General features: G+C 37.5%; 3 protein-coding genes and 1 long non-coding RNA gene across 7 annotated transcripts; 1 reads left to right on the top strand and 3 right to left on the bottom strand.

Moving 5' to 3' along the window:
• Window positions 1-176: 176 nt before the first annotated feature.
• On the bottom strand, window positions 177-3,879 carry LOC145218389 (uncharacterized). 2 transcript variants are annotated; one of them, XM_080085789.1, is made up of 9 exons: window positions 3,820-3,879; window positions 3,543-3,628; window positions 3,287-3,379; window positions 2,728-2,884; window positions 2,259-2,453; window positions 1,990-2,092; window positions 1,607-1,764; window positions 935-1,110; window positions 177-555 (listed from the first exon to the last, which is right to left on the bottom strand). In XM_080085789.1, the coding sequence occupies exons 1-9, from the start codon at window positions 3,872-3,874 to the stop codon at window positions 364-366; spliced, it is 1,215 nt and encodes a 404-aa protein (XP_079941915.1). In that variant the 5' UTR covers window positions 3,875-3,879; the 3' UTR covers window positions 177-363. The 2 variants fall into 2 exon arrangements, with proteins under 2 accessions (XP_079941915.1, XP_079941916.1); XM_080085790.1 differs by having other exon boundaries at window positions 2,728-2,854.
• A 2,769-nt stretch (window positions 3,880-6,648) lies between these two features.
• LOC145217453 (uncharacterized) lies at window positions 6,649-12,030 on the bottom strand. Its single transcript, XM_080084722.1, has 9 exons — window positions 11,183-12,030; window positions 10,872-10,957; window positions 10,632-10,724; window positions 10,139-10,277; window positions 9,667-9,861; window positions 9,024-9,126; window positions 8,149-8,303; window positions 7,618-7,793; window positions 6,649-6,997 (listed from the first exon to the last, which is right to left on the bottom strand). The coding sequence occupies exons 1-9, from the start codon at window positions 11,235-11,237 to the stop codon at window positions 6,806-6,808; spliced, it is 1,194 nt and encodes a 397-aa protein (XP_079940848.1). The 5' UTR covers window positions 11,238-12,030; the 3' UTR covers window positions 6,649-6,805.
• Window positions 7,758-21,917, top strand: LOC145217454 (uncharacterized). 2 transcript variants are annotated; one of them, XR_013857400.1, is made up of 3 exons: window positions 7,758-7,821; window positions 20,471-20,570; window positions 21,855-21,917. It is a non-coding gene; the product is annotated as an uncharacterized LOC145217454 (long non-coding RNA). The 2 variants fall into 2 exon arrangements; XR_013857399.1 differs by having other exon boundaries at window positions 21,852-21,914.
• On the bottom strand, window positions 12,824-22,000 carry LOC145217451 (sodium- and chloride-dependent betaine transporter-like). Of its 2 annotated transcripts, XM_080084719.1 has the most exons (12): window positions 21,835-22,000; window positions 20,459-20,590; window positions 19,506-19,803; window positions 18,788-18,920; window positions 18,122-18,256; window positions 17,671-17,774; window positions 17,104-17,197; window positions 16,467-16,610; window positions 15,763-15,891; window positions 15,100-15,306; window positions 14,447-14,623; window positions 12,824-14,029 (listed from the first exon to the last, which is right to left on the bottom strand). In XM_080084719.1, the coding sequence occupies exons 1-12, from the start codon at window positions 21,998-22,000 to the stop codon at window positions 13,976-13,978; spliced, it is 1,773 nt and encodes a 590-aa protein (XP_079940845.1). In that variant the 3' UTR covers window positions 12,824-13,975. The 2 variants fall into 2 exon arrangements, with proteins under 2 accessions (XP_079940845.1, XP_079940846.1); XM_080084720.1 differs by lacking the exon at window positions 18,122-18,256.
• Between the last annotated feature and the right edge of the window lie 142 nt (window positions 22,001-22,142).

The raw sequence follows: 22,142 nt of genomic DNA, 5'->3' as shown, positions 1-22,142 counted from the left end.
TCAAATTTTCAAAAACGTTTTTGACTCATGTGTGATTTCCAGAAGATATGTATTGGTTAGGCAAACTTTTGTTGACCTTTTTTCCTCACCTGCTTTTCATTAGACTTTTAAGCTAAATTAGACTTAAGTTAATAATGTTGAAATACGTGGCTACCTTTATGAGTTATTGGTGTTCATTTCTTAAAAGTTTGTGTTTATTTTTTATGATCACAGCAAATCATCATAATGTACACATTTACTAAAAATTCAAATGCAAGTATAATTACATTTTCGACGAGGCAACAATCTTTTCACGGTCGGTTTATTTATCAGTTTTTAAAAAGCTCATTTACTTAATATAAAAATGCATATTTCGTTTCAGGTTTATTTCTCGTGTTCATGAAGCACGTGGTCGCATGGATTTTCGCAGAATGAAGCTTTCAGATCATCAATAAATTTCATCATATTCGCGTTTTCGCCGGCAAGAAAGTAAGTTCTGTCTGGAGTTCCAGCAACTTGTTCCATTTGTTTTCTGTTCAATGGCCGGTCGGGGTGTTCGATTGCAAAGATGTACGGCTGTTGTAAACAAAATTGTTTTGGACGCTTATAAATATTGCTTAAAAACTAAAACCAAATGCAACAAGAGTTATCGGTATCTTAACGATATCTTACATTTTCCTGACATGGCAGACTTTTTTATCGTAACCATAATATTTTTTATCGTGACCGTAATATTTTTTTATTGTGACCGTAACATAAGCATTATATACCATTTATGTGTGAGTTCAATTACGCAATAAAAATGTAAATGTACAATTAAACTCTAGTCAAAAGGAAAAGAGGAGAAAATGTTTGTCAGTGAAATAGTGCAATTATCCGAAGCTACAGCATTATTAGAATGCTCCTTGTACTCACACACAAAACTTGAACAACCTATTTTTATTGCAGGACGTACCGTAATTCCGTCGCGAATAGCAGCGTTGCTTGGTGCTTGAACGTTGTCGGTTGAGTTTGAGTCGGTGATGACGACAAGAATCTTTGGAACTCTGGAATCTCTCGCTCCCATTTCGGGTCGGTACAAGTAGTTCACAGCATACCACATCGCTCTGCCTGTGTTCACGAACCCCCCCACTTCAGAACACAATAGATCAGGTTAATGGTGATTTTATTGTTTTTTAACATAGTGGTTTTGCTTACTTAGACCTGTTCAAGAACCTATCATTCCCATAATTTTCCATACACTAGCAAAATCTACCCTGCGTAAGGATTTAAACTTGCGACAGGAGCCTATTTTGGGCAGATGCTCTACTTAACTGGTACATAGGCATGCACGGCAGGCTCAATTCTGCATTAAGCCTTCAATAGGCATGACAGTGTGCCTTTAATATGCCTAATAGTGTACCATGACTTAGTGCCGTGATCGTTGCTTCAGGATTAATTATGATCATCATTTGTGGTTAAATGTTCAAATGGTATACAGCCGAAAAAATGTTACGAACACAGACTTTCTTGGTTTCACATAGGAGCTAACGTAAGGTCATACAAAGATTGGATTCACGTATTCACAGTTGCGCGTTAAAAAGAAATCTACATGCTAATAACTGTTACTATTTGAATGTGTACAAACCTGTCTTGGTCGGTTTGATTCTTTCACCAATCAACTGCAGGAGTTGCGTTTTGTTGTCGTTGTACTCACTGTAGTTGTATCGAGTCTCAACTACAGGTTTGTTGTTGTAATATATTCCAGCAAGTTTACCAGTGTCATAGTTAATGTCCATGTTATCCCTTTGAAAATGATTGTGTTTTATTTTAGTTTTTAGTGTTTTGTATGCTGACATAGTTTAAAAATAACCAGATTTTGTAAGCGACCGTGAAAACAATGTATTTTTGATCAAAGATACACTACGTCTTTTAACGCAGCGATTTGAGAAATTCGTTATCATACAGACAATACACGTTAGGGTTCACGCTGTAAAGTTAAGAAGTCGCTAGCTTTGGTAAGGCACCTACCTAACGATGTTGTTGCGGATATTTTTGATGATTGGCAAACTTCGCCTGTCCGAAGCGTGGTAGAGAATGGCGGCGTCGAATAGGAGAAATGGAGGGCAAGGTCCTAAAAGTAACAATATTTCAATTCAAGATGTATTACTGCATCATGTTAGTAGCGTGAATTTAGAACGCGTTGTATTTTACTGTTGCTTTCCTTTGCCGTTTTTATACCGAGTAAAAAACAAAATGACACGAAGACAAAAACTGAAATCTAAAAAGGAGCCACTCACTGGCGCAACAGGGTTTTGGTTGACTCCACTGTCCATCCGCTCCACACTGGTTTTTATCCGCACCAGACGGGTAGATGGTATAGTTCGGTGAAGTGCAACGGAACTCGCAAGTTGAACCTTGTTTGTTTTCATCCGAGCAACTCGCTTCGCCGTGAGGTAGCGCGCCTTGCTTCGGGCACGTCGTTGCCTTAATCGCTACATAACAATATAGTTCGGGTTGATGCTTTTAGGTATATGTGCTGCATATCCAAAAAAGTCAGCACCTATAAGGTATCCCTTACAGTTACGTAAATATAGAGAACAAAAATAGCAAGTGCATGGAAAAACGTTTTTATTTGTTAAATAAAAAAACTAATCAACTTGTTCTGATTTTATTCGCTTATAGGTTGTCACCAGACAGCGATTTTGAACTTGATGTCGTGCTACCCATCTTTTTACAGTTTTACAGCATAAATCATTTAACGCTTACCCGGCTTGGTTGGTTTTGGTGCCGCCACTGTAGCTTGTTGTACTTTGATGCAGTCTATTGATCCTTTGTTGCAATTGTCCTCTTTGCAGCAGCATGTGCATACTGAGTTGGTTTGTTCTCCATTACACTGGAAAGATTTCCCAGATGATCTTATATTCTACAAACGTTAGTGTAACGTGCGACTTCATTATAGGGTATAAAAACGCTAATGGCAGTTCAGTTTTCAAACAAACTTAAAAAGGATAAGCAGCTAAAATTTTGTGTAGTTTATGGATTTGTTCAGCCACGTGTCGAGGTGTTTCACTCAGTCTTATTTTTTTTACAATAACTCAAAATGCTTTTGAGGTAAATGCCTGTTTAATAACCAAGTATTGCTCATCCAGCAGTTTTATTATAAACAATCGACGTTGTACAAGACGCCTTCATCAGGATAAATGGCATGTCTTGTCTTGCAAGGCGTCTTGTATAGGACGTCGAAACGTCGGTTGTTTATAATAAACTACTGGATGAGCAATACTTGGTCATACATTATGCCTGGCAGCAATAGCTTATTTCCTACCTGTTTCATGTTGTTCAAGCAAGCAGCCGTCTGTTTGCAGCGTTTGGTGATCGAAGTTCGGCCGTTGTGTGTTCGAAAAATGCTTTGACACGACTGTTAAAATAATAATCAAATATATAAAGCGTGCATTGTGTGTTGCATTGCAAATGATACATAATCAATGCGAATATATGTTAAGAGATACATTTTCGCTTTTGGATTGAACCGCATTGGTTTGTTACTATACACATAAGATGTACTTCTTACTTGTACTTACCTGTTGATTGTTGCATTGAACCATCTGCCCTTTAGATTCGCATTCAGCCAAACTAGCTGCGTTTGTGCATTTCCAGCAAGATAGGCCTGAAACACAAAATTCATACGTTTACGCAGAAAAAAACACGAAGATAATCCAGCAGTAATAGTTTCCAAGTTATGTTGAAAGTTGTAATAACGTATACCTAAATAAAACAAGTGTGTGCATGTTTTCGCTGGTTATACACACTACGAAGGCCGTATCTTGCTAAATAAACACTTTTACCTTGTTAACTTACCGTAGGAATAGCTGAAACATATTGCAAGAACCAACGCGACGAACGACAGTCTCATTTTGTATCAAAAATTTGAAACACTCTGTGTTGAAACAACTTTGATACCTGGGCTGACTTGCTCTTAATGATCACTCAACCAGTGTTACTTAACTATAGAAATTGTCTCTTTATATATGGATAAAAAGTTTCTAACACTAAGCCATCATGTCATTCTAACTACATTAGTGTCAGATGCCTGTCAAATTGCTGGCAGGCTATGGTCGTAAAAATGACAAGGGAAGTTTAATCCCCGTGAAGTTAGACAGGCAGTAGCTGAGTTATTTAGTATAGGTCAACGCTGTTTTAGTTTATTGTGTCACTGGGACGATTTAACCACCTACCTAGCGCGCTAGATAGCTTTCAGTGCTGTAAATTAAGATTATACGGCAACCTTTAAACATTGTAACCTGTCAGTTGAATAAAGATTCATTTTGATCCACCTGAATAGTATTATGTGTAACATATTTGTGTACGTGCTTATTTTGTTACCTTTATGGTTTATGTATATAATGTCAGTCCAGTGCTTCCAATTACCATGATTTAAAATGCACGTCCGGGTTTTAACGTACTTGATGCTGTTTGCTATAACCGTTGCAATTAGAAATATAGCATTGGATGTATTAATATACATCACAAACAACTAAAACCGGTGGTTCTTAAACCCGTTGTACGCTTTGCATGTAGAAATAGTATGTCATAGTATTTCTATCATTGACTGCGTAAACCCGCGGCTTTAAAACTTTGGTGGAGCGATTTTGACAGTACCACAAAGTGCTCGACGTTCTACGTTACGCATTGTTTCGGCAGGATTTCCATGCCGTCCTTATTTCTATTATTGTTCTTTAGTGTCTTAAAAGTAATGATTGACTTCATTTCGTCTCACTTAGTTTTGCTGTACAGGTATCAACATTGCTTTTCCTGCAAACTATTTTAGCTTAGGATTATAAACTCAAATATGTTAATCGTTTATTTACTTTTTTGCGAAACAGTAATACACAATCTGCAACCGTACAGCCACATGTGGCTGCAGAGACGAGTTTTTGCGGCTGTGATCATGTATATTAAAACATGTGTACTGGCGCCCTGGACGTAAATTTATCTCGTTTGTTAAATAATTTGATTTTCAAACTGCTATAAACTGATTTTAAGGGACTGGAACAAGTATTACCAGCCATACCCGCCAGACTTGTTGTACATCTATTGTGTACAAACAATGCAAAAAATAGTCACCACAATTGTCACAATACATTTAATCTGGCCTTTTCAGGAGCAAGTGGATGGTGTATATATGATATAAACCAATTTCTTTACATCATAGTATTTTAAAAACAAAAACAATCAGGTAATTGTCGACTGTTGGTGTATTAAGGATATACGATGCGGCTGTTGTAGCGAAAAGGTTGTGCACCCCTGGTCTAAACTGACATGGAATATGCATAAGTCTCCAGTGTTTATTAAGATGAACATAAATTCATAACTGGGATCAGCCCTGAAGTGTCTATGCAGACCAGCGATCACGACACACTCATATATAAATCTGGCGATCCCCTACTATGAAGCTGACATGTGCAGCATACGAGGCAGGTAACGGTGCTTGTGATTCGACTTTCGGCGGATTCCCCACTGAGCCTGCGTAGCTCAGTTGGTAGAGCGCGAGTCCCGGAAAGACTCCTGTCGTGGGTTCGCAAGCTAGATTTTTTTAGCCTACGCCTTGCCATATGGTGGTGAATGCTTGGTGACCGGCTGATTCGGTATGGCGCCTTCAATGGGCCTGGCGTACTGTGATTTATCCTGTGTTTATTAACGCTTCTGTATTTCATTACAAGTTACATAAAAACAACCGCTCTGGGCAATCATATCATTGTGTTTGTCTTGTTTGTGACGTAACTATCTTGGCTTCTTAAAGACACTAAGCTAGGGGAAGCTAGGTGAATTCATCGTGTTTTTGTGAACATTTTTTTGGCAGGAGTAAATTTGCTGTTGCTTCTAACATCACCTTTGGTTTCTTGGGTTGTATATTGAGGTTGAAGCAACGTGTTAGGCTTGAACCGCTAGTGCTCAAGGATAATGCGAATGACCATAAAAAACAAATATTTAAAGTCTGAGAAACATTAATACAGACAGAAATGCAGACAACTTTTGCATTACGAGTAATCACCAAGAAATTGTCCATTTGTTAAACCTGTAGTTTTGATTCGTTGCAATTTAATTCATTTCTCTCATTAGCCTTTCTTCAACACATGTTTTGAATAATTGATATTTTACAACAAAATGTATTTGCATTGAAAATATGTACAGCCAGTTTTTGTACATGTTCCTAATAGTTATTAGCAATTATTATGGCCTCAAAAATACATACGTACGTACGTATCGGGTTATACGCAAATTGCCATGCCTTTTGTCCCGATAAAAGTCACCATTTTCTGGATACTGTATAAACAGACAAGTGTTAAAACATTTTTCCAATTAATTAATTTTATTATGACGCTCTTCTACGGCAACAAAGATAATTTATCTCTTTGTTAGTCTAGAATTGAATAAATTGTCTTTTTCAAACCTAGAATAATGACAATAATTTTTTGTATCTATCATAAAATCCCTGGTAATCCTTCTATACTCATCATTGTTTCTACGCTACTTCATGTTATTGTTTTTTTCATTTAGTCAGCAGTTTTTGCTCTATCTATGTTACGTTATTGATAACCTTTTTTCCACGAAACCTTTTCCACTTACATTTTGCATTGACGTTCCCTTTTCCTAGACTAATGTCAAATGTGGGATTCACCAGTAAACTTTAATGTTTCCATGCTTTTATTACGTAAAACCACCCGCTAAAGATTACATAATGCATACACGACAAAGTACAACTTTGGGAATTTAGTTGATTAATTAAAAACTTTTTAGCGTTTACTTAATATTTCTAAATAAAAATGCATATTTCGTTTTAGATTTATTTCTCGTGTTCATGAAGCACGTGGTCACATGGATTTTCGCAGAATGAAGCTGTCAAATCATCAACAAATTTCATCATATTCGCGTCCTCTCCAGCAAGAAAGTAGGTTCTGTCTGCAGTTCCAGCAACTTCTATCATTTGTGTTCTGTTCAATGGCCAGTCGGGATGTTCGATGGCAAAAATGTAGGGCTGTAAAGAACAATACTTTGTTAAATAGGCTACTGCTGCCAGTCATAATGTATAAGCAAGTATTGCTCATCCAGCAGTTTTATCCTGATTATTGCGTCTTGTATAGGACGTCGAAACTTCGATTGTTTATAATAAATAAACCATACTCAACACTTTATTGTTCAGAAACTGTGATAAATATGTTATAAAGTGTGGAGTCAAATACCGTGTCAATTTGCAGGATCATCTCCGCACATCTTAAACTTTTTTACACTTTCCGCATATGGCGGGGTTTGTTGTACGGACAGGATTTGGCAAATTTTAACAATATTTATGTTGATATTGCATTACTAGAACACTATACCTCAGTTTTACGTTTGTCTTATCACACAAAATTATAGGAAGTAATTTTTCCATTACTTTGTGCTTAGCTAAACCAATGTTCCAAAACGATGGTTTAAAACCACGTCACCGCTGCAATCATGAATGTAATAAAATGTTAGCATTCTTTAAAATGCGTTATTACAAGTAGCCTTCACATATATGCTTTGTGATATTGCATTATTAGAGCACTGTGAAGGTCTATCTTTTGATGATCTCGAATTGTTTAACCCCTTTTTAATACAGAAAGCAACACTAACCGTAATTCCAGCCTGAATTGCTGCATCGCTTGCTTCTTTAACATTGTCATCTGAGTTTGAATCGGTGATGATCACCATAATCTTTGGAACTCTTGAATCTCTTGCCCCCATCTCTGCCAGGTACATGTTATTGATGGCGTACTTCATCGCCCGTCCGGTGTTCACGATTGCATCCTCTTGATGTCGCAACAGAGCAAGTTTAAGGTAATTCAGAATTTGATTCAGAACTTGTTTAATAAGAGTTGTTTTATTTCGCTATTGATATGTTTTTGACTGCGTTTTTAAAGTACATGGGTAATTAAGATTTTTTTAAATTGTAGGTATTAAAATATTGTAAAATAATGTAGGTATTTTGGTGTGGCGTTTGACTGTCTAGTATTCGAGACAATGTTAATTGTTGCAGGATATTAACGCGTTTAATATTACTACTTAAAAGGGTTGATTTAGTTTTGTAAAGTTTGCATTTCTGACTAAAACCCAAATGAACTTTGCAGTAATTTAAGTTTCTACTCAAATATGGACTGGACAAACCTGAATTAGTTGGTTTGACCCGTTCAACAGCCAACTGGATTAGCTGCGTCTTGTCGTTGTATTCATTATAGTTGTATTGCGTCTCAAGAACGGGTTCGCTGTTGTAGAATAACCCAGCAAGTTTTCCAGTGTCATAGTTGATGTCCATGTTGTCTCTTTGCATAAAGTAATGTGTTAAAATTATGTTTCTAAGTTGAGGTTGTTTTTAGATACTGATGATGCCTATTACTTAAGTGAATTATGTATAGCTAAACATAAAAAAACGGTGGACAACTTCAGACTTATGAAAGTTTTCAATCTGTTATTATACGCGCCTGTTGTCTCCATCTGTCGTACTGAGGCTCTGGTGACTCGTGATTTATAATATACTACACACAGTTAAGTTGAGGTTTAGTAGAAGATGAGTTTTATTTATATTTAAACAGGCCTACGAAATTGAACGTATTATATCAGTAGTTTTTAAATAGTGCGCAAGGACTTACTGGTGCAAACGCGCCACAAGATAACGAAACCTATTTGTTTAATGAGATCATTTCATAAGTAATTTTTGTTTACATTCATATTATGGTGTGCAAGAAGATGTTGGTTATTTTAATTTAGAAGTTTACTTTTGGGTGAAAAAGTTTGATAAACCTTGTGTTTAATGATGGTTTTGGTTCAAGGCAAACACGTATACCTTCTGTATGTACCATATAACAACTAGTGTGATTTTTTATCATACTACAAACACGCTTTGTTCACCTTTTATGACGTATGAAAACGCTGACGCCGTTTCATAACCTGGTGTAGGAAGTTCCAACTGTGATTTTGTTCATCGATAGCGATGTTGCTTAACGCTGGAGTTAATATAATGCCGGTCTTAGCGATTTACTCACCTTACCACGTTAATGCGAATAGCTTGAACGACTGGATAACTTCTTTTATCCGAAACGTGGTGAAGTATTGCAGCGTCGAACAGGAAAAACGGTGGACACGGCCCTAAAAGTAACGAGTAAAAAACAACTTGATGATGTTTAAGTTAAACACGTCGATATTGTAAACTTCCATTCCGGTTTGTTTTAGCTTGTAAGTTAGGATAAATGTTTACGCTAGGCGCGAAAATGTTTACGCAAAGTTTTGTATGACACTTGACATTGTTATAATAACCTGTCCATCGGTTTTGTAGATTATAACGATGTCTGCGTTAAAGTTTGCATTGGAATTCAGCATAAAGTTTGTTTGGTTTCCATGTGTCCTTTTCTTTGTTGCATTAACCTTGCATAGGTGTAAGCTGACTTAAAATTGACCAAAACCCGAAAATGCAAGCCCAAACCCTGGCCTTTTATAACAAGACCCGAAAGTGATAATAAGTCACATTTGATGCCAAATACGAATTCAGGCTCTTATCAAGCCCGTTTAGTTTGAATTTAAACTCGAAACCGAACCTGACTGTAAAAATCCGGCCCGTTTTACAATTCTGCTTTAAAAAACAAACGAATGTAGTAAGCAGAACTGCAACAGAAAATAGAAAACACTCACTGGCGCAACAGGGTTTTGGTTGACTCCACTGTCCATTGGCTCCACACTGGTTTTTATCCGCACCAGACGGGTATATAGAATAGTTGGGTGAAGTGCAACGAAACTCGCAAGTTGAGCCTTGTTTGTTTTCATCCGAGCAACTCGCTTCGCCGTGAGGAAGCACACCTTGTTGTTGGCACGTCACGTCGTTAGCCGCTGCATAACAAGATAGTTAAACTTTTTTTCTTCAAGAACTTAATATTGTAATGATGGTAATTTTGTGACACAAGCAAAATTACGCCTTATGATTTGACACATGTGCTTTATATCCAATTCCTACATGGATGTATCAGCACAAACTATAACCCAAACAATCAACAGTTCCAGATCGGTAGGGGTTTATGGTTCATAAAGTATTTAAAAAAGGTCTAATAAAAGCGAAGACCTTTTGTAATATAAAAGTTGTATTTGTGCACTCCTTCATAATACTCACCCTTGATTGGTTTTGTGTCTTGTTCTTTGACACAGTCTAACGGTCCTTTGTTGCAATTATCCTTATCGCAGCAGCATGTGCAAACTGAGTTAATCTCATCGTCATTACATTGGGTTGATTTTCCAAATGGTCTGAGATTCTAAAAAATGTTAACGGTTTTTTGTTGCAATAAATGATGAAGCGTTGTTGTCCTTTTTGACCGAATGGTCTGCGCGGATACATAAAATCTCATTAAGGCAAAGTATATGGAGCGTCCAGCTTTTGAACTCCGTACGAATGAAGTTGGTTGCTTAATTTTTGCAAGAAGTATCAATTAACGTTTCAAATCTGTTTTTTGTTTGTTTTAACAAGGTAAGAAAACACATGAATTGTTTTATACTGACATAAAACAGTCGATGAATAATAAGTAAGCTGCAGACAGTGTTAGGACGTATAAAGCCTCATAAGTTCAGTTGGCTACGAGACATAGGCCGCATTGGCTAAAAATAAATACCTGTTTCATGTTGTTTAAGCAAGCGGTCGTCTGTTTGCAGCGTTTGGTGATCAAAGTTTTGCCGTTGTGTTTTCGGACAACGCTTTGGCACGACTGTTGAAGAAAATGCGATTTTAGATACACATCTAATTCAGATTGTTGCAAAGTTTTATTGTTTTAACTGAGTTGGGGTTGGGAAATGTTATTTTTTCAGGATTTCTCACACTATTTTTTAAGTTAAAACCAATTTTGGTGTTTTACCTGTTGATTGGTGCATTGAACCATTGATCCTTTGGCTTCACACTCAGCCAAGCTAGCTGCGTTCGTGCATTTCAAGCAAAGTAGACCTGGATAACATTTCGTTGTTTTGGTTTTGTTTTTTTGCTCAGGTTAAAAGCTGTTGTATAATAAATTCTCGCAAATACGAGTTGGTATAAAAGAGGCCGTTGTTTTTGTTCTTGACAGGCTAATATTCACACAACACACGATTAGAAATATTTAAGGCAAGATCTTTTTTGCAATAACGGCTTGTATTAACACTTTATGCTATGACACGATGTATTCAAACTTACCGTATGAATAGCCGACACACATTGCAAGAAGCAACGCAATAAACAACTGCCTCATAATTTCTGACCTCTGAATCGCTTTTGGTTAAAACAACTTCCAAAACTTTGCTGACTTGTTTCAACTGACCGCTAAAGCGTTGTACCTTATTTAGCATTCACGTCTATATATATATATTCGCGGCCACCTATACAAACATCTCTTTAGGACAGAGCGAGTCGCCCTCAGGCCTGCATTGAAAGTACAACACAACTTGTAGTGTTGTCATAAAGTGTGTAGTTATAAACACTTGTATTGTTGTCATAAACATAGCACGAAAAGTGCACCTGTAAATCAAAGACTGTTTTAGTGTGATGTGCTATATACTTTTACACGCTTCAATCGCTCTTGATTAAAATAACTTTCAAACTTTGGCTTACTTGGTTTAACTGACCACTGAAGCGGTGTATCTTATTTACAGTTCACGTATATTTAAAAAAATATACAAGGTCACAGGGGTCACCTATACCAACTCGCCCTTAGGACTACGCGGGCCGCCCTCAGGCCTGCTGTGAAACAACACAACTCAGCTGAAACAAACGTTTTTGAATAAATCTTTGCATTTATACGAGCCATGACATATAATTTGCAATATTTTGGTCATGAAATCTGTTCCAGCAACTCCTTGTTTATAGAAAATACTTCGTGCATCTCACGACAGCTCAGGTTTATAGGTTTGCTTTCACTTGTGGCAGGAATTTGACTTGTAATTGTCGAAAATAAGACAAAATAAGACGTAAGTCAAAAATGCACATTTCCTGGAAATAGGGACACTATATTTTTCTAAGACGCGTTGCCCTTCAAAATAAGGACAAATCTTAGAAATTAAGACGATGTGGCAACCCTGATTAAAATAATATGGGTAACACTTCGCTCATATGTGCCATGGTTTTGTCTTTTGATGGCGTTTACAATTACCTATTCACTGTGCAGAAAAATTGTTGAAAAAGTTTCAAAAGATTTTATATTCCGCTGAAGTATTATGGGTCCCCAGAATTTTACGTTTTCCGATTTGGATAAAATTGTACATATCTATTGATTGGGTCATTGTAGTTTTATATATTATACTTTTGGGTGTTGAACCCCATCAGTTACCCCACTAAACCCCTAAAATGTCTGAGTTTTTTAAACGGTGTTGAAATTAAATGACGTTTGGACAGTTTGTAGAATTTATCATTTATAGTGTTAATGGTTGTATTTAACCCTGTGGCCCCAATATTTACACCTCTAGCCCCCTAAAAAGGGTCAAGTTTTCAAACAATGTCTGAATTGAATGAAATTTGGCCAGCTTGTAGAGCAGGGGCGGGCAACCTTTGTTATTCTGTGGGGCCAATTACAAATGTCAAAATTGGATCGCGGGCCGCACCTGCATATGTATAACACAGGGGTCGCCAACCTTTACTACTCAAAGAGCCACTCGGACCAGTTTCACGTAGTAAAAAACACTGGGAGCCACAAAGTCGTTTTAAAATTTAAAATAAAATGCAAAACGTTTTTAGTCGTATGACATTCGACTTTTTGTTGTTAGCTAGTGTTTCATTGCATATTAGACACACTGGTATACTAGTCTCGTCAGCAGAGAAAACAACTTTACGTAGCGTTGCATATTCTTTTTTTGCAGATTTGTATTCCTTTGACCAAGTATTGCTCATCCAGCAGTTTTATTGTAAACAATCGACGTTTCGACGTCCTATACAAGACGCCTTCATCAGGATAATGACATAACTTGCAAGACAATTTCTTTTAAAGCGACAAAATGCAAAACACACACATGTAAAACAGCGATAACAAGATCGCGCGGCTGCAAACTTGTATTCCTTTGTTAACGCGTTTGTTACGTAACAATTAACAAACAGCTATTGTTACGCGCGCACACACACTGTAAACAAAAACAGTATTGTCTCATATTGCGTATTAACCTGCGCGCCGCCAGTTTGCCTCTTTCAGACTTCACGTTTGATGGTATAGAGATGGGAATTTTCGTGTTCGACTTTTGTGTTCGGAATAATCGTCACATAATTTTTATTCAAATGTACAACATTTGGTAAATTCAAAAACTGAGCCGCATCAGAGGGATCAAAGAGCCGCATGCGGCTCCGGAGCCGCGGGTTGGCGACCCCTGGTATAACACAAAGTGATTTTGCTTTGTTGCGTGCCAAATATGCTTAACTACAGGCATAATTCGTATTTGATTCTAGCTTCATAATGCCAGGTCGCAGAAAAATAGCATCGGGCGTATTAATCAGCTCAAAAATATATAATAGTTCGAATCTCGTTTGCCAGTACATTTGAAATCCAAGCGTCTCTGCCGGCCGCACAACCTTTAAAAAAGGGCCGCAGGTTGCCCACCCCTGTTGTAGAGTATACCATGTACAGGTGTCGATTGTTAGCCTCCTACAATCCTGTGCAATTTGCCATTAATAGGAGCTAATTGTTGTGTTTTAGCCTATTTTCTCGCTATTTAACTCTTCTCAGATATACCATAAAATGGATAAACCTTTAATATTATGTGAATGGAATGAATTTAAATAGGTAGTATTCCATATAGCATAATAATTGATGTACAGTACCAATTACTGTGTTTGACGTTACAATATCAAACAACTTTGCTTGTGTGAGGACCCATGCGTTTCTGCTTGCAGAAACAACCAAGATTATAAAATACAGTGCATGATAAGGGACCCAATATAAAATAACGGTAGGACATATATATTAATGTTTGAAAATAGGTTATAGTGTATATTCAAGGGCAATATGTGCTAAACCACCCTTCTAGATTCCTTCACAATTTCGTTAGGTTGTTGTCCAAGCAACTAGAACATAAAAATCGTATTAGTTTTGTCTGCACTGGTCAATGGAAACTTTGCGTGTTATATATAGTACTGTGTGTTTTTAATGGTTTGTTTACAATGTGGCTATATGCCGTCGTTTTATATTTTGTTGTTCCAAGTCTGGGTCTTATTTCTTATAGAAACAGTTACGATCAGCCCGAAAGCGTACAAGCAGACCGGTGATTAGTTTTTTCTAGTCCATGCCTTGTTATTTAAGAATGCTAGGGAGACCGGCTAGATTCGGTACCACGTGATTTATAGAAACAAATTTCAGATAACTTGTATATAGTGAATAGATTCGTCGCAGCGTTTTATCAATCGTTTCTTGTCGAAATTCGTGTTTTTTCGTGAACTTATTCATTAAGTTTGCATGGTCAAGGTTGCCTAACTTCGTTTTACCTTTCGGAAGCTTCCTCCGTTCTTCCACGTGGTGTAGGTGCTGTAGATCGCATATGTCGGGATCATTATAACTGAACTGAAGCTCATGAGATGGGCGATTGCTTGTGCCCATGGTGGATATACGTAATCTCGATAACGTAGTGGTTTATGCATTGTCACGTAGTAACCCGCTATAATCTAAAAAGCAAATAAAACGTTAAACCTAAATAGCTGGAGTTTGATAAAAGCGACGTATCAGGCACTTTTGATACCAAATTTTGTTTCTTCACATGTTTATTATGTAAAACTTCAAGTATAAAACTTGTCCGAAAACCACAACGTCCATAACAAGACAAGCCACTTTTGAAAACTAGGTCCACGATTACAAAACACTCAAAACATATACAAGTTGTTGCTGTCAGGCAAAATATTAAGTACATATGCGCACACTCAGTGTTGTTTGCCCTGATGAAGTAATCTTTACAGGAAGTCGAAACGTCGGTATAAAAGTACAATTGCCGGAAGAGTTTTATGAATTTGATCCTATAACATGACCATACACTTGTATGACGCCAGGCTGGTGACGCAACCAATTACGCGTAGGCCAAGTACGGATTAGCAAGTACAACAAAGTCGCTGTAACTGCAAGTAAAACTTTAGCATCAGGTACTTACAATGCATATGATAGGTGCCACAAATTTCCAAGATACCAGTAGCCAATATTTCCCTCTTTGTTCCCCGATCATGTTCTTTATTTCCACCCAGTAACGTTCGAAGCCGAACACCCAATCAATTGCCACACATTCTGTTGCAGTAATAAGGAACATACACCAGCCTGAAGTACCGTAGTTGTTAAAGATCTCGAACACATAAACTCCACCCTGTTTAAAATAATGAATAAAAGTTTGACCCAGCTAATGATCATGCAGAATTTTTGTAACTAAGAGATTGATCTTGCAAAATTGTATATGACTGTTATAAAGTGAAGTTCCTTGAAGTATCGATACTGTATACTTCAAACTTTTAACTAGAGCCTCTCAGCTCATTGCTTTGTGACCAAAGATTGCAATGAACCTTATGCTTATTGATTCAAATTTATTTAACATCAAGTCTTTCATCCGTATAGATTCAAGATATATATCTTTGTGCTTGCTTATACTACCAATGATGCCGCATAGGCGAAATATTTATATATCTTAAATTCATAAGGATGCGTTACGTGATGTTTTTGAAAGATTTGAATCAGTAAGCAAATATTCATTCAGACTCTTTTCTGCTACCGAGGCAAATTTGCTCTTGTGAAGTTTGCTGACGATAACCGTTGGCTGGCGTCTTACCTGCGTTACCATTGTAAGTCCGATACATCCCATTAAGAAGCACACAATAGCATGGTAGAGTTCTTTTCTCTTGCGCAAGACTAGGATGTTGTCAAATAAAATTGCCATGATGGTCTCTTGGGCAATAAACTGTAAAAATGGTCAAATCAGTGCGTTGCATGGCAATGTCCACAAATGTCGCTTTAAAAACAAATAAATATAGAGGAGAGATCTTGAACATATTGTTTCACAATAGTGTATTGTTTCCCTGATGAAGACGACCTGTATAGGACGTCGAAACGTCGGAATCAAATTACATTTGCCAGAAGAGCTCTACAAATTTGAGTGTATTGTAGGGTTATAATTTAAGCTTTTTAGATTTTGGCTTGAACATTTTTTATAAGAACACTTACTCTTTACCAGAGTTGTAAGTGAGGCCGGGATTTTTGTATCGTGTTTGATTAAACTTGAATCTAACGATTCCAACCTTACTTAACACAGTTAGGCTCAATCGTGTCGAAATTTCTGATAATTTCGGGCCTCTAACTTGTTACATCAAGTCCGGACGTCGGCCCCACTTACAACTCTGTTGTGTTCTGACAGTGTTGTTTTCGGCCAGGATCATTTTCAACGTTGTGTCCAGTGTGACATTTTGATTTCATACATTTTTACTGCTCTGGTACGATTGTGGGCAAGTGTTTGTACTGTTTTGTCCCTGTCCTTACCATTGAGTCAAAGCCGATGAAAATAATCATGAGAAAGAACAGGGTGCTCCACGGTTGGGGTAGTGGTAAGAGTGACAATGCTTCTGGGTAGGCGATAAACGCAAGCCCTGGTCCGGAGCTTGCAACTTTCTCGACTGTTGTGTTCTGTAGCGTTAAATTGAAAAAGTAATTTAGGTAAAAACGAATGAAAAGTGTGTCCAGAAAGAAAAAGAAAAAAAATCTTAACTTGTAATTTACACAATTCACGGTTTTGACAATTTTAACAAGAAACCAACAAGCCAATACATTTGTAAAGAACATGGCGTTTCGACGGCAACTTTCAAATGAAATGATTGTAAAAACCAAGCAGCACGTAAAACCAGTAAAAGCAGAAAAAACAGCATGAAAACAACATGAAACCACGTACAGGTAAAAACAAAAAGAGATTATAAGGTCAGGTGTTGAATAAGCTCAGATGGTCGAATTTTGGTCCATCTTTAGCTCGGGACTTTTACGTCATGTTCCATTCAAATATGCTGGCTTGATTGTTTCTCTTTTAAACTTGTAAGTTCGATGAAATAACCAAACAGTGGTTGGTTTATTTATTGTTGACATTACTGTTTCTACTAAGTGTCTTTATAGTAAGCTGCTCAAATACCTGGTAGTTTGCCATAAACCCGAGAGTGGAGAAGATCGCCAGTCCACTCACAAAACTTGTCATAGTGTTAAATATGGAGAATATAGCTGCGTCCCTGTAATTGCAAACGTTTGCAAAAACAATTTGGTGTCTTGAAATATACAGTAAAAAAACAGTCGCTGGTAAAAACCAGCAAGAATAAAGCACTACATTTGCTCATGTGCCAGAGTTGTAGAAGGGCCCATTTTAGGCTTGAAAGTTGGTGCGATTGCGGCCAAGTGATGATGAGAGTAATGTCAGGCCGTTTTAATTAAACCTAGGCGCGAAAAGCCCGGCCTGACATACAACTTCTCTTTCTGTAACACAAATATCAATGCGTTTGTTCCCTAGATGAAAAGATTGCTAGCTTTTTGACTAAGACCAATATACTCTGTTACTGCATTGTCAACGTCTATTTTAAATACTAATGCAAAAAGAATTTAAAATGATAAATCATACTACGCCACGACCTAATCAAGTCAGTCTCCTAAGCAAGACGTAAAATAAAAATTGAAAAGACTTGCACTGTAGTTTTGAAGAAGAACTTACCTCCAGAAATTATGGTGGCATTTGTTGTAGCTTCCAAGTGTTGTTAGGATTCCCGATCCGACGGAATAAGAATAAATTACCTGAGTAGCTGCTGCAACCCATACCTGTTATGTGAAATATAAGTTAAAGCTAAAAATTGCGTTCTTAGTTTTTGTATTAGGTCCCCCGTGGTCATAAACGGGTGATGAAGCCCCTCGTGATGAAATAAACGGGTGATGAAGCCCCCCCCCCCCCCCCCCCCATATTACTGTTGATGGCATGATCATTTTTCAAAACCGTTGACTATTAAAGCTCGTCGCTTTTTCCGTCCATTGGGCCGCTCTAATTGCTAAAACACGTTACACAAAATTTTGTCACTTTTTGAAAAACACTTTTTATAAAACTATTAAACTAGATAAAACTATTAAACGTTTCATATTTTTGCCTTAACAAACGAAAACAACAACCTTACCTCCGGATTAGCAATCTTTGTCATGTCAGGAATGACGTAGTACCTTAAGCCGAGTGATTCGCCCTCTAGTGTTAGCCCGCGAATCAAAATGACGATAATCAGTAAGAAAGGAAATGTGGCTGTTACGTATACGATCTAATAGAAACAAAACATGTTAAGTTAAGATGCACATAAATTCATAACTGGAATCAGCCCACAAGCGTCTTTGCAGACCAGCGATCACGGTACACTCATATTAATGTCCTAATCCAGAGCCCTTGGCCCACCAGTGGGCCCACGCCCTGTATTCTGAGCGACCAGGGGTGAAATATCACTAAAAACATCCGCCAAATGATACTAAGTCAGTGGTTCCCAACCAGGTGGGAAATGACCATTAAGCTGTGGGAATATGACCAGTAAAGATCATAAAAGACCTATTTTTGAACAAAGTTTACATTGTATAGCGTCTACTATGTAGTTTGGTAAGTTTTTCATCTGCAATTTGTGATGAGCAGGGGTCACGGCTACCGAGGGTTATTTAAAGGGGTCCACGATCTATGAAAGGTTCAGACCCATTGGCTTACGGGTGCAAACACACATTTTGGCATGTGCTGTTTCAATTAAGTTTTATCTGTACATTGTCGAGGCACCACAGGGGAAAAATCATAAGCAAGAGAAATGAAACACCTTAGCCGTCCACTTGATGCCCTTGAACGTGGCTAAATAAGCCAGGATCCAAACCGCTATGAGGCAAATTACGAGATTTGAACGAAAACTGCCAGAAACCTCGATTGCTGGGGACACGTCCAATATTCCACGACTGAAAATAATCACACTTAGCTGTTTGGAAATGTACCAAGCACTATACAAAAATCTATTAAAGCCCTTCGGTTATTTTACTTCAATTTGTTGTTTTGCCTGATACTTTCTTCCAAAACTGATTTGAATCTCGAGCTTTATCAGGTAACTTTTTGTTTTCGTCAGTATGTACATTATTTTAAGACCTAAAACAATCACACTTAAAGCTGTGGCCACATTTGTTACACTCCAAATTGTTTTGCTAACACTTTTTTCTGATGAACGGATCAAAAGCCTTTCGCAGGTTTCTTTAACAGTATGGGTATATAGAGCAGTTACGGTGTGTGCAGTCCATAACTAAATTTGAACTTGCAACTAAACTAAAAAAAATTAACAAGTATCTTTTGCAACAAGGACTATAATGTTTTATGTGTGGAATTACCACACTTGTAATGTTTTATCAACCTTTTGTCACCACCTTAATTTGGACAATCATTCAAGTTGTAATGATCCGAAAATCCGAAATGTCGTTTAAAAATACATAATATGTTTGACTATTTCTAAATTGTCTTAGGTTACGACTGTTCAGGGTATAGGTTTTACTTACAACCAATACTCCGTTGCTGATGAGGTAACTCCTATTGTGGTTGTTGCGTTGTGGGAACTGTTTATCGCGTGTGAGGTTGCATCGGTATGAGATGAATTTTCGAATGTTGTAATATTAATCGACGATTCAATGTTCTTCTTGGCCATCACGCAGCGGTTTGTGTTCCACGGGTTTCCACAAGTCGACCAGGGCAAGGGAGACATAAAGCTGACTTGAAAATACTTAAAGCACCACGCCATAATCACCGCGTAGCAAACATTGTAATAGAAGCTGACCATTATTTGGGCGACGGCCAGACCTGTGAAATAGGGAGAAATGTTGCTGCGTCAATTTATTACCCAAACCTTTTTGCAGTTTGAACTGCGTGAGTCTAATATCTTTTTCATTGCAATCAGATTCAGTTTCAATAATAATGTATAAAAGGCAAAATACACTTCATATAAAGTGTATGTTTCTCTTTCCTTCTATTATGGCATCTTGTGCGTGTTGAGGATTGGCAACGTTGACAATTCGGTTTCGATAATTTGATGGACCGCCTAATTTTTTCTAAAGAAGTTGTCATTTTGTTGTCAAAGGTTGTTGCTTTTTGTGAATTTCGGAATTCTTTTAAATTTATAACAAACAAGCTAATAGATTTGTGTAGAACAAAATGACAACTTTAGTAATAGATCAAAACCATCAACAGCATGACTTAAACTGACGATCACTGTTTGGCCTTTTTACTATAATACAGTAAAACCAATGGACGACAAAATCCTTGGTGAAACAGAGTCTGTCGGTTCAAATAAAGCAATATATAACTTATCGCCGATGTGGCATCATCAGTTCGTGGAAATCGAAATATAAATCGATATAAAAATCCTTTGTTCCTGTTTGTTTCCTATGCAAAACCATTCTTCAAATGTTACATGTCGGCCGCAAACAACAACAATTTAATCAGATTGATGTTATACCTTTGAACACAGGAACGATCTCCCAGCTCTGTACCAATCCCCGCCTCACCCTTTGTCCCATTGAAGTCTCCAGCATCACCATAGGAATCGCCAACACCATGACGAAGAAAAGGTAAGGGAACAGAAAAGCACCTAAATTTCACAAAACAATTCTTACACTCTTACTTATCAAGCATGCAAACATATGTGCCATATCAAGTTTATAGAGCTCTTCTGGCAAATATATTTTTATTCTGACGTTTCGACTAGGGTTGGTTCGGATATCAATAATTTCCACTATCCGGATAACGGATATATACGGATATTTTGAATTTAGCTATCCGTTTAACCGGATAATAATAAGTCTATTCCAACATCATTCAATTGTGGCGCCGATTTCGTTTTTTTGTTCATAATTGTCCAGCATATATTAAATTTACGCATTTACTGCTTAAGCATTATGGGACGCCGTTTCGAAAACAAACAAAAAACTTGCAAGATAGCTAACTTGCGGCAACTTAGTTACTTGCGTTCAAGTTCGCTATGTTTCGTTGCAAGTTACCCGGTGCATTGTGGGAAATTCATATCAAAATGTATGGAGATGTCCCACAATGCACCGGGCCGCAAACATTGTTACTAAACGAACATTTTTTTACGTATCTAAAAATTTATCCCTCCGAGCCAATCACCTTACAATAGATGTATTTACCGTTTCATTAGTGTGACGTAAATTTTCTTGTGAATTTGAACATTGGTAGGGAATATGTAGGATAAACATAAAGTCGTTCGTTGCATCCACCACTGCACATTAACTGCGTGTTTTCTAAAATTATGTTAAAATGCATAAAACGCTGACGCGGCACTGTTCTTTTGTTATCCGGTTAACCGACACAAAAATATCCGGATATCGGATAACAAAAAATCCTTCGGTTAATCGGTTAACCGGTTATCCGATATCCGGATAATTCAACCCTAGTTTCGACGTCCTATACAGGTCGTCTTCATCAGGTTAAATAACACTGAATGCGACTAGTACAGTGCACGATAAACAAAGGAAAAAAGTTTCGTTTCGTTGTGACGTGCTTGCGTTTTATTCCTTTTTTCCTTTGTTTATCGTGCACTGTACTAGACGCATTCAGTGTTATTTACCCTGATGAAGACGACCTGTATAGGACGTCGAAACGTCGGAATAAAAATACATTTGCCAGAAGAGCTCTTTAAAGTTGATACTATGCCTGGCAGCAATAGCTTATTTACATGTGCCATATGATGCTAGCTGTTGTAAGCACGTTGCTTAAGCTCCATGGTAAACTATGGCCCGAAACAAACAAACAAAAAAACAGCAAGTTATATCGCACAAACACCAACCCATACAGTGTGCAAATTTTTCCACTTACCCCCGCCATTCTTGAAGCAGAGATATGGAAATCTCCACACATTACCAAGTCCTATTGAACCACCGAGAAGTGCAAGTACAAAGTCCCATGATTTATTCCAGCTTTCTCTCTTGGTTTTGGAGCTTCTCGTCGAAGACATTTTCTCCAACACATTCGGATTGCTCATGGTGTTCCCAGGGAAATGTTTCTACTGCTCTACAATATGTGGAGTTACTTGCTCTGCCTTTATGAAGCAACATCGTATAAGAAAGTATGTAAGTAGTGTTTGCTGTTTTCTTTAATAGTTCGAATACATAAGTGTTAGCATC

Source organism: Phallusia mammillata, chromosome 3, assembly GCF_965637545.1.
Source record: "Phallusia mammillata chromosome 3, kaPhaMamm4.hap1.1, whole genome shotgun sequence".
NCBI lineage: Eukaryota > Metazoa > Chordata > Ascidiacea > Phlebobranchia > Ascidiidae > Phallusia > Phallusia mammillata.
This window is presented reverse-complemented; position numbering and strand designations above follow the sequence as displayed.

What these genes read in the sequence shown, in the direction of transcription:
- LOC145218389 (XM_080085789.1), bottom strand. Translation starts at nt 3,874, where the DNA reads ATGAGACTGTCGTTCGTCGCGTTGGTTCTTGCAATATGTTTCAGCTAT. An exon ending in GCTTGAACAACATGAAACAG is followed by an intron (nt 2,885 to 3,286) that starts GTAGGAAATAAG and finishes TAACGTTTGTAG; the next exon opens with AATATAAGATCATCTGGGAA. An exon ending in CTATTCGCGACGGAATTACG is followed by an intron (nt 556 to 934) that starts GTACGTCCTGCA and finishes TGTTTACAACAG; the next exon opens with CCGTACATCTTTGCAATCGA.
- LOC145217453 (XM_080084722.1), bottom strand. Translation starts at nt 11,237, where the DNA reads ATGAGGCAGTTGTTTATTGCGTTGCTTCTTGCAATGTGTGTCGGCTAT. An exon ending in AGACACAAAACCAATCAAGG is followed by an intron (nt 9,862 to 10,138) that starts GTGAGTATTATG and finishes CTTGTTATGCAG; the next exon opens with CGGCTAACGACGTGACGTGC. An exon ending in CAATTCAGGCTGGAATTACG is followed by an intron (nt 6,998 to 7,617) that starts GTTAGTGTTGCT and finishes TGTTCTTTACAG; the next exon opens with CCCTACATTTTTGCCATCGA.
- LOC145217451 (XM_080084719.1), bottom strand. Translation starts at nt 22,000, where the DNA reads ATGAGCAATCCGAATGTGTTGGAGAAAATGTCTTCGACGAGAAGCTCC. An exon ending in GATCGTTCCTGTGTTCAAAG is followed by an intron (nt 19,804 to 20,458) that starts GTATAACATCAA and finishes CCTATTTCACAG; the next exon opens with GTCTGGCCGTCGCCCAAATA. An exon ending in TGCCACCATAATTTCTGGAG is followed by an intron (nt 17,198 to 17,670) that starts GTAAGTTCTTCT and finishes TTGCAATTACAG; the next exon opens with GGACGCAGCTATATTCTCCA.